Source organism: Hylobates moloch, unplaced genomic scaffold (assembly GCF_009828535.3).
Source record: "Hylobates moloch isolate HMO894 unplaced genomic scaffold, HMol_V3 SCAFFOLD_13, whole genome shotgun sequence".
Taxonomy (NCBI): Eukaryota; Metazoa; Chordata; class Mammalia; order Primates; family Hylobatidae; genus Hylobates; species Hylobates moloch.
This window is the reverse complement of record NW_026652288.1, coordinates 51,726,849-51,741,401: the sequence shown is the minus strand read 5'-3', so window position 1 is coordinate 51,741,401 and position 14,553 is coordinate 51,726,849. Positions and strand designations below refer to the sequence as shown.

The 14,553-nt window shown below is 45.1% G+C and overlaps 1 protein-coding gene across 2 annotated transcripts in view; it reads left to right on the top strand.

The window, feature by feature from the left end:
* Positions 1 to 10,987, top strand: part of EIF4B (eukaryotic translation initiation factor 4B) — a 31,189-nt gene extending 20,202 nt beyond the window's left edge. Inside the window, exons 7-15 of one of the 2 annotated variants that reach the window (XM_032173644.2) lie at positions 2,029 to 2,154; positions 2,248 to 2,421; positions 4,753 to 4,981; positions 5,561 to 5,673; positions 8,125 to 8,338; positions 9,077 to 9,132; positions 9,963 to 10,068; positions 10,359 to 10,431; positions 10,799 to 10,987. In XM_032173644.2, coding sequence (XP_032029535.1) covers positions 2,029 to 2,154; positions 2,248 to 2,421; positions 4,753 to 4,981; positions 5,561 to 5,673; positions 8,125 to 8,338; positions 9,077 to 9,132; positions 9,963 to 10,068; positions 10,359 to 10,431; positions 10,799 to 10,879 — 1,172 coding nt within the window. In that variant the 3' untranslated portion in view covers positions 10,880 to 10,987. The remainder of the gene's footprint in view (positions 1 to 2,028; positions 2,155 to 2,247; positions 2,422 to 4,752; positions 4,982 to 5,560; positions 5,674 to 8,124; positions 8,339 to 9,076; positions 9,133 to 9,962; positions 10,069 to 10,358; positions 10,432 to 10,798) is intronic. The other variant, XM_032173646.2, reaches the window with a different exon arrangement.
* The last annotated feature ends 3,566 nt before the right edge of the window (positions 10,988 to 14,553 follow it).

The following is a 14,553-nucleotide window of genomic DNA, read 5'->3' as shown; positions in this document are numbered from 1 at the left end:
CCAAAATGAAATCATTATTTAAAAGACAGCAGCCACAAGGAAAAGATCCCTGGCCGGGCATGGTGGCTCATGTCTGTAATCCCAGCACTTTGGGAGGCGGAGGCGGGCGGATCATGAGGTCAGGAGATTGAGACCATCCTGGCTAACACGGTGAAACCCTGTCCCTACTAAAAATACAAAAAAAAAAAAAATTAGCCAGGCGCCTGTAACCTCAGCTACTGGGGAGGCTGAGGCAGGAGAATCACTTGGACCCAGGAGGTGGAGGTTGCAGTGAGCCTGCGATTGTGCCACTGCACTCCAGCTTGGGCGACAGAGTGAGACTCCATCTCAAAAAAAAACAAAAAGATCCCTGTTTGTCCCCCATACATAAATTATCAGCCCTTAAAACGTGTAGGTTGTTTTATTTAGTTAATTTATATTTAGAAATTCAGATTTTTTTTTTTTTAACATTAAAATCTGGGTTGCCAGCTTCTCTCAGAAGGTTGGAAGATCCTGGCAACAGTCAGCTGGAGCTAAATAGCAGCTGTCCCTTTTACAAACAACATAACGCTACCCACAGTTTGCTATCTGAGCTACTACATTTCTTTATACAGATTTCTAGTATTTAGGGTCCTCTGATACTGAAATGCACGTGTGTGTGTAAAATAACAGTTTATAACATAAACAACATTGCGATGAATGTCTTTGTGTGTGTATCTTTATCACACATCCAGTTATTTCCTCAGGGTGAATTTCAAGAAATTACAGTGTTGGTCAAGAAGGGTATACATGACTTCAAATCTTTTCATGCATAGTTCTAATACAACTTTCAGTATTTATACCAATTTATTGATTGATTTATTTATTTTGAGAGGAAGTCTCACTCTGTCGCCCAGGCTGGAGTACCTTGGCACAATCTTGGATCAGTGCAACCTCTGCCTCCCTGGCTCAAGTGATCCTTCCACCTCATCCTCCCAAGTAGCTGGGACCACAGGCCTGCACCACCATGCCTGGCTAATTTTTTGTATTTTTGATAGAGTTGTGGTTTCACCATGTTGCCCAGGCTGGTCTCAAACCCCTGAGCTCAGGCAATCCACCAATCTCAGCCTCCCAAAGTGTATTTGTACCGTTTAAAATTATGATCAGCAGTGCAGAAATTGATTTAAGCTCCTAAAATTCCATAGAAAATTATGTCCTGTTAGTCCTATGTTGCATATATTGTTTCTCATTTTGTTTGCCTCTTAAAGTGATCTTTGAGGCTGGGTGTTATGGCTCAGGCCTATAATCCCAGCACTTTGGGAGACCAAGGCTGGAGGATTGCTTAAGCCCAGGAGTCCAAGACCAGCCTGGGCAGCATAGAGAGACTGTCTCGCAAAAAAAAAAAAAAAATATATATATATATATATAAATATTATTTTTTTTTTTTTTTCGGAGACATAGTCTCACTCTCTCACCAGGCTGGAGTGCAGTGGCATGATCTCAGCGCAACCTCTGCCTCCCGGGTTCACACCATTCTCTTGTCTCAGCCTCCCAAGTAGCTGGGACTACAGGTGTGCGTCACCAGGCCCAGCTAATTTTTCTATTCTTAGTAGAGACATGGTTTCACCATGTTGGCCAGGATGGTCTCGATCTCTTGACCTCGTGATCTGCCCGCCTCAGGCTCCCAAAGTGCTGCTGGGATTACAGGCGTGAGCCACTGGGACTGGCTAAAAAAATGTTTTTAATTAAAAAATAAGTGGTCTTTGGGATCAAACGTGGAAGATTCCAACTGTATTGTTGTAGTGTCTTGTGCTTTGTTTTGTTTTTTTGTTTTTGCATATAAACCTTTTCTCCTGGAAATTCATTATGGAATATTTAGGGATTTTTTTATTTCCAACCCACCCTTCCCAAATTAGCTGAGCAACATTTATTTCACCAGGGAAACTTTTTGAAGAAATCAGATAGAAAATTTAAATAAACAGATTCTTCCAAATTGGTCTGATAGCTTACCGTGTTTCTATTAATGGTGTCAGAGAAAAGGAGATGGTGTTACTTGTCTCTTTCCTCTAGAGTATCGAGATCGTTATGATTCAGACCGGTATCGGGATGGGTATCGGGATGGCCCACGCCGGGATATGGATCGATATGGTGGCCGGGATCGCTATGATGACCGAGGCAGCAGAGACTATGATAGAGGTAATTGTAAAACATGTTGAATTGCTCTTTCAGTAACTTTGCCTTTTTTTTCCCCCTCTGCTGTGATGATTATAATTTGGGATATATTTACAGGCTATGATTCCCGGATAGGCAGTGGCAGAAGAGCATTTGGCAGTGGGTATCGCAGGGATGATGACTACAGAGGAGGCGGGGACCGCTATGAAGACCGATATGACAGACGAGATGATCGGTCCTGGAGCTCCAGAGATGATTACTCTCGGGATGATTATAGGCGTGATGATAGAGGTAATAGTTTTCTTTTTACTTACTTCATGGAGCAGAAACTGGGAAAACTACAGAAAACTTGTGATTGTGTTACAAACTACTGAGTTGGGCACACATATAATTTGCACATTGTACAGGAAGCAGCAAAGCATAGTAGAAAGCATTGGCTGGCCAGGCGTGGGCGGATCACGAGGTCAGGAGATCGAGACCGGTCTGGCTAATGGTGAAACCCCGTCTCTACCAGGCATGGTGGCAGGTGCCTGTAGTCCCAGCTACTAGGGAGGCTGAGACAGGAGAATGGTGGGAACCCGGGAGGCGAAGCTTGCAGTGAGTGGAGATCGCGCCACTGCACTCCAGCCTGGGTGACAGAGTGAGACTCCCAGTCAAAAAAAAAAAAAAAAAAAAAAAGCATTGGCTAAGGATGTGACATCAGTGGAAACACAGCAGTCGAATTGTTTTCATTTCATATGCCTTCACAGATAGATTTTTCAGTTAAAATTTATTGAATAAACAGTAGAAATGGAAAAAAAAAATTTCCCAGATACTGTTATGTTGTGATCTCAGTAAATTACACTTAAAACAGATGGTTTTAGCTCCATTTTTCAAGTGAGGGAAATGAAACTCAGATTAAACATAGTCCTGTAGCCCATAATTGGTACTACGGGGTTAAAAACTAAGCATTAAGGCCAGGTGCAGTGGCTCACACCTGTAATCTCAGCACTTTGGGAGGCCAAGGTGGGCAGATCATTTGAGGTCAAGAGTTCGAGACCAGCCTGGCCAACATGGTGAAACCCCGTCTGTACTAAAAATACAAAAATTAGGTGGCCATAGTGGCACATACCTATGATCCCAGCTACTTGGGAGGCTGAGGCAGGAGAATTGCTTGAACCCAGAGGCGGAGGTTGCAGTGAGCTGAGATCGCACCACTGCACTCCAGCCTGAGCGACAGTGAGACGTCTCAAAAAAAAAAAAAAAAAGCATTGCTTTCAGTACCATTATACCATAATAATTGATGTTCATTAATTATAAAGGTGAGATTTTGGTGCACCTATTCTAAAATTATGCCCCCTAATACTATAAAATATAAAATGTAAACTGTGTTAGAAATCTAACCTGTTAGAAAATACTAATAAATGGCTACCATTTGTGTTCTAACTTCAGTGATGTCATATAAAAGGTTATGGTATCTGGCCCAGAATTTTTTCTATCCTTTTTAATTTTTTTATTTTATTATTTTTTTTGAGACAGAGTCTTGCTCTGTTTGTTACCAGGCTGGAATGCAGTGGCATGATCTCAGCTCACTGCAACCTCTGCCTCCTAGGTTCAAGCAATTCTCTTGCCTCAGCCTCCCAAGTAGCTGAGACTACAGGCACACGCCACCACGCCCAGCTAATTTTTGTATTTTTAGTAGAGACGGAGTTTCACCATTTTGGCCAGGATGGTCTGGATCTCTTGACCTCGTGATCCACCCGCCTCGGCCTCCCAAAGTGCTGGGATTACAGGCGTGAGCCTTCATGCCCGGCCAAAACTTGGTTATTTATGCCACCTATTTTTATTTTTATTTTTATTTATTTATTTATTTTAGGCGGAGTTTTGCTTTTGTTTTCCAGCCTGGAGGGCTGGAGTGCAGTGCTGCGATCTTGGCTCACCACAGTCTCCGCCTCCCAGGTTCAAGCGATTCTCCTGCCTCAGCCTCCCGAGTGGCTGGGATTACAGGCATGCGCCACCATGCCCGGCTAATGTTTTATTTTTAGTAGAGACAGGGTTTCTCCACGTTGGTCGGGTTGGTCTGGAACTCCCGACCCCAGGTGATCCACCCACCTCGGCCTCCCGAAGTGTCGGGATTACAGGCATGAGCCACCACGCCCAACCTGAGCTACCTATTTTCTTTTTTTTTTTTTTTTGAGACAGAGCCTTGCTCTGTCACCAGGCTGGAGTGCAGTGGCTCGATCTTGGCTCACTGCAACCTCTGCCTCCCAGGTTCAAGCAATTCTCCTGCCTCAACCTCCTGAGTAGCTGGAACTACAGGTGCGCGCCACCATGCCCAGCTAATTTTTGTATTTTTAGTAGAGACGGGGTTTCACCATGTTGGTCAGGATAGTCTCCATCTCTTGGCCTTGTGATCCGCCCGCCTCGGCCTCCCAAAGTGCTGGGATTACAGGCGTGAGCCATCACGCCCAGCCTAAGCTACCTGTTTTCTAATGATCTCCTATTTGCCTTCTGTGGATTGGTTAGGCCACTAACTTGAATCTCATGTAGTATTTCATAGGAGTTATATCTGAGAAATCTGGCTTTCAGCCATCAGCCTCTGGTGATTTGGAAAACTATTACTTAAAGTTTCATTTAACTTAGGTCCCCCCCAAAGACCCAAACTGAATCTAAAGCCTCGGAGTACTCCTAAGGAAGATGATTCCTCTGCTAGTACCTCCCAGTCCACTCGAGCTGCTTCTATCTTTGGAGGGGCAAAGCCCGTTGACACAGCTGCTAGAGAAAGAGAAGTAGAAGAACGGCTACAGAAGGAACAAGAGAAGTTGCAGCGTCAGCTGGATGAGCCAAAACTAGAACGGCGGCCTCGGGAGAGGTGTGTTGTCTTCTTGATGGATATCCCATCTAGGAATCCGGTGGTTCGTAATGGGGGCATTACATCCCCAGGGGCATTTGGGAAATTTGGGTCGTTATCACATCAGTGGTTGTCACTGATGGGCATTTAGTGGGCTGTGGCCAGGGGTGTTAGGCAGTATGGAGTGTTAGGGACAGTTTTACACAATGAAGAATTGTTCCCTGTCCATTGCAAAAATGTTTACTATTAAAAGCTGGTATTGTATCTAGAAGGCTGGAGACCTCCTATAATAAGTAATTGCCCTGAAAAACTAGGCCTGGTAATGAGTGGCTTGTAGAACTGTGTTAATAGTAAAGAAGGGCAGTATTGTAGATTATGTAGGATACTGTTCATAACCGTATTAGTTGATTCTTGCTGAAGTATTTAGGGCCATAGTGTGTCTTAATGTCTGTAGCTTTCAAATAGTTTGAGGGAAAGATAAATTTATATGCATATACACCTATAGATGAAGTAAGTGATGGTTCTGGAGGGGTCAGCATGGGTCTAAGGTGGCCTTCATTGAGACAGGCATAATGTGTATTTTGTGAATCTCTCGTACAGACACCCAAGCTGGCGAAGTGAAGAAACTCAGGAACGGGAACGGTCAAGGACAGGAAGTGAGTCATCGCAGACTGGGACCTCCACCACATCTGGCAGAAGTAAGTCAGACCAGGGTGGGTATCGTGTTATTGCCGTTTTCCATAAACTGTCCATAACCAAATTATGCAGAGACTTTGCAGTATTTAAATTCAGTCATGAACTCTTTATTTGGGTTGCATGGGCCGATTGGAGTTTCATATCTTCTGCTCCAAAGAATCTGAGGAATGGGTACCAGAGTAGACCTAGATGATCTGCCTAATAATCTGCCACTGAAGTGGATACTTGACTGTTAGGTTTGTCTCTCTTTTTTTTTTTTTTTTTTTTTTGGTATATTTTCATTTTATGTCTTGACATCTTAGAATTTTGTTTATTCAGAACAGTCAAAGGCTTGGAGTTTCATGTGAGCTGTCCCAAGACCAGCCTTTTTTGATGTTATCATCACCAGAGCAGTGTTCTCAAGCAGTGTTATTACTGGTTGATCAAGCACTTTTAGTGTTTTGGAAACCTTAATGGTTCAATTGTAATACTTCCCTTCCCTTACCATGGTGTGTTTTTTTGTTTTGAGACAGGGTCTTACTCTGTCACACAGGCTGGAGTGCAGTGGCACGATGATGGCTCACTGCAGCCTCACCTCCCTCAGCCTCCCGAGTAGCTGGAACTAGTTAGGCATGCACCACTACACCCAGCTACATTTTTTTTTTTTTTTTTTTTTGAGACAGAGTCTTGCTCTGTCGCCCAGGCTGGAGTGCAGTGGCGCGATCTCGGCTCACTGCAAGCTCCGCCTCCCTGCAAGCTCCGCCTCCCAGGTTCATGCCATTCTCCTGCCTCAGCCTCCCGAGTAGCTGGGACTACAGGTGCCCACCACCACGCCTGGCTAATTTTTTGTATTTTTAGTAGAGACGGGTTTTCACCATGTTAGCCAGGATGGTCTCGATCTCCTGACCTCATGATCCACCTGCCTCGGCCTCCCAAAGTATTGGGATTACAGGCGTGAGCCACGGCGCCCAGCCTACACAGCTAAAATTTTGTAGAGATGGTTTCCCCATGTTGCCCAGGCTGGTGTTGGCCTCATAAAGTGCTGGGATTCCAAGGGCCAGCCACGGTGATATTTTTAAGGTCTTTCCTCCCACCTCTAAATTGATTTGTACTTGCATTTCTTTTATTTATTTATTTATTTGTTTATGGGATTACAGACGTGAGCCACCATGCCTGGCCTTCTATTTTTTTATTTTATTTATTTATTTTGAGACGGAGTTTCACTCTTTTTGCCCAGGCTAGAGTGCAATAGCGTGATCTCGGCCCACTGCAACCTCCGCCTCCCAGGTTCAAGTGATTCTCCTGCCCCAGCCTCCCGAGTAGCTGGGATTACAGGAGCCTGCTACCAGGCCTGGCTAATTTTTTGTGTTTTTAGTAAAGATGGGGTTTCACCATGTTGGCCAGGATTGTCTCCATCTCTTGACCTCGTGATCTGCCCGCCCTGGCCTCCCAAAGTGCTGGGGTTGGGATTACGGGCGTGAGCCACCACGCCCAGCCTAGTTTTTTATTTTTAAGACAGGGTCTCATTCTCACCCAGGCTGGAGTGCAGTGGTGCGATCATAGCTCACTGCAGCCTCAAACTCCTGGCCTCAAGCAATCCTCTTGCCCCAATATCCCACGTAGTTGTTACGACGGGTGCACGCAACCATGCCTGGCTAAATTTAAAAAATTTGTGTTTTTAGAGATGGGGTCTCACTACACTCCCCAGGCTGGTCTCAAACTCCTGGCCTCAAGCAGTCCTGCCTCAGCCTCCCAATGGAGGCTCCTTGTTTTGAGAAGACACTTACTGCATTTTTTAAAAAACTCACTTGTAGGTTGTTGTTTTTTGAGATGGGGTCTCACTCTATCAGCCAGGCTGGAGTGCAGCAACACGATCACAGCTCACCTCATCATTTCTAGTAGCTGAGACTGCAGGCACATGCCGCATCCAGCTAATTTGTCTATTTTTATAGAGCTGGGGTTTCACCATGTTGTCCAGGCTGGTCTGAAACTCTTAGGCTCAAACGATCCGCCCCCCACAGCCTCCCAATGTCCTAAGATTACAGGCTTGAGCCACTGCACCCAGCCAGTAGGTTGTTTTTCATAAATATGATTGCATCATAGTCCATGTGTGTTGAGTTTTAAGTTGAAGTTGAGCAGTGGTTACTAGAGTTTGGGGTTTCATCATAGGTCCTCTTCACATATGTATATTCTCCAGGTCAAGACACTTTAACATTGAGAATGCAGAAAGGCTGTAAAGGATACTCATTCCTAAAAAGGTCACATGGCTGGGTGTCCCTTAAGTTGTATATGTGGTCATTATTTTTCCTATTTCTCTGTGCATCGGTAAGACATTGTTCTGGAAATACTTGTAAACAACTGGTTTAGGGATAAATCCATCTTTGAGAGCCAAAACTTGGATGTGGACCATTTTCCACACTGTTGAGATCCTGGTAGATGCATGAGCATCTGCAGCCTGATAATTTGATCTTTTCACTCTGGCTTCACAGATGCACGAAGGAGAGAGAGTGAGAAGTCTCTAGAAAATGAAACACTCAATAAGGAGGAAGATTGCCACTCTCCAACTTCTAAACCTCCCAAACCTGATCAGCCCCTAAAGGTAATGCCAGCCCCTCCACCAAAGGAGAATGCTTGGGTGAAGCGAAGTTCTAACCCTCCTGCTCGATCTCAGAGCTCAGACACAGAGCAGCAGTCCCCTACAAGGTGAGTCAGCTTGGAAACAGTAGTTGGTTAACTGCAGATTCCAAAATACTGTGATGTAATGACGGAAGATCTCCTACGGGATGCCAGCGTTGTGTATCACCTTATAAGTTATGCTGGCTTTAGTCTCTTAGTGTGCTGGAACTGGCTCATAAGACCTAGTTGTTCCATTTTCTGGAGTTTTGATAGCCAGTTGACATCACTTTGATAGCTTGAAATCAGCTATGATGGGAGTACTAATGCCGCACAAATCTGCAAATACTGTAAGTCAGAGGCTTCTCTTTTGCCACATATTGGCAGTATGGTGGGGGGTAACTTCATTTCTCTTAAGTCTTCTCATTTGTAAGGAAAATAGCAATACTATTAGCCTGGCGTGGTGGCAGGCACCTGTAATCCCAGCTACTCGGGAGGCTGAGGCAGGAGAATTGCTTGAACTTGGGAGGCGGAGGTTGCAGTGAGCCGAGATGTGCCATTGCACTCCAGCCTGGGCGACAGAGTTAAGATTCCAAAAGAAAATAGCCATACTAATCCTGCATGATGTGATGATTAGAAATCATATGACACTTTATTGTTCAAATTACTGCTTTCATCGTTATCTTTCCCATATTTTAATGTTCCATAACATTGAATATGATTTTGTTTTCTATAAAGCTTACCTACTGCATTTGGAGGATGATAATGTTTCTTGGCTGTTTTCTCCCTGAAACAACTGATGAATGTGATTACCTATTTTCCTTCTAGTGGTGGGGGAAAAGTAGCTCCAGCTCAACCATCTGAGGAAGGACCAGCAAGGAAAGGTGAGCTCATAGTATGGGAAATAGGTTTTTCACCTAGAAGCCTAAATAAAAAGGCCTCCAAAATTAGATTTTGAAGAGCAGTGTGTCTTGCACCTGATACCATGTTAAGAGTTCTTGGGTTGGCCAGGCGCGGTGGCTCACACCTGTAATCCCAGCACTTTGGGAGGCCGAGGCGGGCAGATCACAGGGCAGGAGTTTGAGACCAGCCTGACCAACATGGCAAAACCCCATCTCTACTAAAAACACACAAAAAATTAGCCGGGTGTGGTGGCACATGCCTGTAATCCCAGCTACTCGGGAGACACTGAGGCAGGAGAATTGCTTGAACCCGGGAGACAGAGGTTGCAGTAAGTCAAGATGGCCCCACTGCACTCCAACCTGGGCGACAGAGCAGGACTCTGTCTCAAAAAAAAAAAAAAAAAAATTATTGGGTTATCTACCTTTTCTTGCCAGTAGAGGGAGGAGTGCTCTCTTTGGAGAAAGTATGAAACCCTGCCCTTTCCTGGTAGAACATTTCTTTGACAGGAGAAGAAAAAAATCGGAAGGAAATTAACCAAGGTCACTACAGAGCGTCATAGTCTTTATTTCCAGCTTGCTTTTCATGATGGCATATCCCTACATGGAACTTTTTAGTGGATTTTGTTTTTTGTATTTTTGTGTGCTATAGAGGATGTGGAAGGAAGGCTTCAGGAAGGAAGTCTGGGTTGGGGTGAAGTTAGTTTCCCTCAGTACATGTGGACACAGTTTTCTTCAGCTTAAGGGAAATCTTAGGAGAGGGACATTGATAACTTTTACTTGCCTTTAATTTGTTTACATTACTGCCCAAGCAGATGAAAATAAAGTAGATGGGATGAATGTCCCAAAAGGCCAAACTGGGAACTCTAGCCGTGGTCCAGGAGACGGAGGGAACAAAGACCACTGGAAGGAGTCAGATAGGTATGCTTGTTCTCTTTCTCATTATCATCATTCCTCTGATCCACGTTTGTGTAATTAAGAAATTAAGTTCTTGGTTCTCAAAGCACTGCCAGATCTCTCATTGTGAGCAAACTGAAGTCAGCCAACGTAGACAGTTAAGATTCTGAAAATCTAGAAGTAATATATCATCCAGACAACAAGGAATGTTGACTAGAGGTGCCTGTTCAGTGCCTTGAAACTGCATGCATGCACATGTTTGTATTAGGCGAGTCCTTTCCTAAAGACATGGGTTTATGCTTACGTCTCTGCAGGAAAGATGGCAAAAAGGATCAAGACTACAGATCTGCACCTGAGCCAAAGAAACCTGAGGAAAATCCAGCTTCCGTAAGTGTTGAAGGCTGCTCCCAATTTTTCTTAGAATACTTTTTGCCGTTGGACTTCTTTCCATTTGGAATACAAAGTGTTTGGAAATAAGATGTTGGTCTTTATCTGAAATAGTGAAAGAAGTTTAGCTTTTTCCTTTGTTCTTATCCCTTCTGCAAGGTGTAGAGGTGGTATGAGACTACAGTAAGATCACATGTGCCTCTGACCCTCTTCCCTAGCTCCTCTCCAGTGGACAATGCTGATGAGCAAGCAAGTGGGTGTCATCTGACTGTCATCCCCCATTGCCAAAGGATCAGTATCCTGTGTCTTGGTTTTTGATGTGATAATTCAGGGCCTTCATTATCCTGTCACTCTCGTTGTGTTACAGAAGTTCAGTTCTGCAAGCAAGTATGCTGCTCTCTCTGTTGATGGTGAAGATGAAAATGAGGGAGAAGATTATGCCGAATAGACCTCTACATCCTGTGCTTTCTCCTAGTTTCTCTCCACCCTGGAACATTCGAGAGCAAATCAAAACCTCTATCCAGACAAGACAAAATAAAACTCACCATCTCCTGAAGACCTTTCTTACCTTTTTTTTAAAACAAAAAATGAAATTATTTTGCATGCTGCTGCAGCCTTTAAAGTATTGAAGTAACTGGAGAATCGCCAATATAGCCAGAGAGAGAGGGACTACAGCTTTTTAGAGGAAAAGTTGTGCATTATGTCACCATGCAGTTGGCAGTGTGATTAGTGCCTAGGGGTCCCCATTTAGCAGAAATGGTAATGACAGTGATATAACGCCTGGAACCTGGTTGGACAGTAGGGGAGGGAGGTAGAAGGAAAAGTGTGAGATTTCTACCTTTTAGTTTTTATCCTATTGTGGCATATATGAATTCTCAAACATCTGAATAAATTTTCCGCTCTTGGAAAGGTAGATTTAGCCTCAAGTTGTTTTAGTCTCCAGGAGGCTGCCAGCCCCTTCTCTTATTTAATTCTGAGTTTTGGGGGCCAGCCTAGAGGGAATTCCTTTTTTTTTTTTTTTTTTTTACCCCCCTCGGGGGTAGTTGGGAGTGAGACTATAGGCCATAAAGAATGGGACTGCATTGGACCAAAATAAATGGGAAAATCGTGGTTTGAAAAGAAGCTTTTGGGAAGTGATGAGTCATTTTGTACCAGGTAATAGGGGAAAATTGTGTGACCTCCAGCAAACACATGAATGGTTATTTCCTGGAGCCGGAAGCACTTGGGGGTCGTGGTAATTCCCAATGTTTTCTGTGTCCTAGTTTTACCCTTTCTAAACGCTGTCCTTTTTGAAAGTTTGAATATATCCACATTCTACTGAAACCTTGAAACTAAAAAATTTAGACTCTTAATGTCATCTCAAGTTCTTCATGCTACTCTTAACCTCCCAAAAAGCACTATCTAGGTCACATACATGATGTCTTGGGCATTTTCTCTCTCAGCCATGGAGAGCTGTGAAAGGAAGAATCACTGCTTTTCTCAAGCAAATCGGTTTCTCGATGTCTTTTGGTTCTCACTCCTTGCCTGCTCCTGATGCTTTGACCCCTTTTATAGATCAGAGTGCTCCAGAATAATGGATGGTCTTGGATGGTGGACAAATAGGGACAGGGACAGTTAAATTGGGAGCCTTTCTTACAACCTTGATGGGTTTTTTTCCCAAGTTTCCTTCTCCACTGAAATGCCACACCAGTGCTTGTTGGATTCATGAGGTGGCCAGACCAATGTGTTGTTTTTTTTTTAAGCTTCCCTTGAGAGAATAAATGGTAATGGAGAGAACTATTTAACAAGGTCCTGGTTTCTCTTGCAACACAGTAGCTAAACTTGCCTGCTTTTATATGCATTTTTGTAGGGATCAGCTTAGTAGACAGTATTAGCAGAGAAACAACACCTTGATCTTGGTTTGCAAGCCCTTCTCCCATCAGTCCTAGATTAGGCCCTGTTCAGCCATGCAGGGGTGTTGGTTTATGCGTGCTGCAGCAGTGGGCATAATGAATATAATTTACCCAGTGGACAAAGGTGTGTACCAAGTGAATTTAAATAATTGGTGTGGATTGGCCAGTAGCTAAGAAGTGGGCTTTTTTAAAGAGTGTTGAAGATTGAAAGGTGGTTTTTTTTTTTAAGAAAAATTGTAGATAATGAAAAGCTAGGGTTTGCCCTCTTCATGTTTACTCTCCTTCCAAATAGTTATATCCAAAACTGTTTTTCCCTCTTCCCCTACCTTGTCCGCACTATTAAAATAGAAACAGGGATTGATTAATGTCCCGCTCCTGAATACATGTAAAATTTGTACAAAAATATCTTCTATGAAAATGATTTGTAATCTGTAGACTTATTACCTGGGAGATGTCTTGATGTAAACTCCCATCCTTTGGGTTGTGGGTTTTTTGTTTTCTCCAAATAAATCTGATCTTTAAAGTTCATTGTAATGTTGAAATTCTTAGACATATACTCTGCACTCCCAGTGGTTTTTACTGGAGTCATTGACCACCTGCTCCTCCTTCCCCTATCATCTCTGAAGTTTTCATTCAGCATTGGATACCATATTGTCCAAGATCAGAGGGTGGGGTTACAAGGGAATCTAGTTCAGTGTTTATTGAGGCCCAATAATAGAGTTTGCATCCTAGCTCCCCTCTGGCTTTTTTTTTTTTTTTTGCCTGGTGTTAAATTTTTTAATTACCTGGATGTGTCTGCAGTCTATTTCCTGTACTGTTTATTTTAGTCAAGATGTGGGAACTCTAAGAATGAATCCTTGTGTCCTTGGGGCAGTTCCCGCATAATCTCCCTACCTCACTTCAGCAATCTGGAGAGATGCTGCTCCCTTGAGTCACACCGCACTGGTGGACCAGAGATACTGGTGACAGGCTGGTCGAGGTTACCAGAACAGAGGCTCACAGACTCAGTGGGAATTTTCCAAACAGCTAGGAACAGACTGGTCGTTGTCACAAGGCAGGAAAGGGGTTAGGACAGTGGCAGAGAATCCCTAAGGTCACAAGGAGGTGGAGCGTAGAAAGGAGCCCGAGAAACCTCAGTCAACAATTTTGGGGATTTAAGAGCCAAGAGGAGGAGCCAGTTAACACAAATGACATTTCCCAGCCAATTGGAGCAGCTGCTTTTCTAGTTTCTGGCCAGTGCATTTATCTCTGTTCTCCAAAACTGGTAAAGTTGAGGGCTGTGAGACTCAGCTGTGATGATGTGAAGGCTTTTCAATGTGGGTTTAGGCGCCCCTATTGAGAGGTGACAGCGTGCTGGCAGTCCTCACAGCCCTCGCTCGCTCTCGGCGCCTCCTCTGCCTGTGCTCCCACTTGGGCGGCACTTGAGGAGCCCTTCAGCCCGCCACTGGGCTGGCCAAGGCCAGAGCCGGCTCCTTCAGCTTGCGGGGATGTGTGGAGGGAGAGGCGCGGGCGGGAACCGAGGCTGCGCGCGGCGCTTGCGGGCCAGCGCGAGTTCTGGGTGGGCGTGGGCTCGGCAGGCCCTGCACTCAGAGCAGCCGGCCGGCCCTGCCGGCCCCGGGCAATGAGGGGCTTAGCACCTGGGCTAGCGGCTGAGGAGGGTGTACTGGGTCCCCCAGCAGTGCCGGCCCACCAGCGCTGCGCCCAATTTCTCGCAGGGCCTTAGCTGCCTTCCCGCGGGGCAGGGCTCGGGACGTGCAGTCCGCCATGCCTGAGCCTCCCAGCCCCTCCGTGGGCTCCTGTGCAGCCCGAGCCTCCCAGACGACGGCGCCCCCTGCTCCACGGCCCCCAGTCCCATCAACCACCTGCAGCTCCACCTGCAGCCCCGGTGCGGGATCCACTGGGTGAAGCCAGCTGGGCTCCTGACTGGTGGGGACTTGGAGAACCTTTATGTCTAGCTAGGGGATTGTAAATACACCAATCGGCACTCTATCTAGCTCAAGGTTTGTAAACACACCAATCAGCACCCTGTGTCTAGCTCAGGGTTTGTGAATGCACCAATCGGCACTCTGTATCTAGCTAATCTGATGGGGACATGGAGAACCTTTGTGTCTAGCTCAGGGATTGTAAACGCACCAATCAGCGCCCTGTCAAAATAGACCACTCGGCTCTACCAATCAGCAGGATATGGGTGGGGCCAGATAAGAGAATAAAAGCAGGCTGCTGGAGCCAG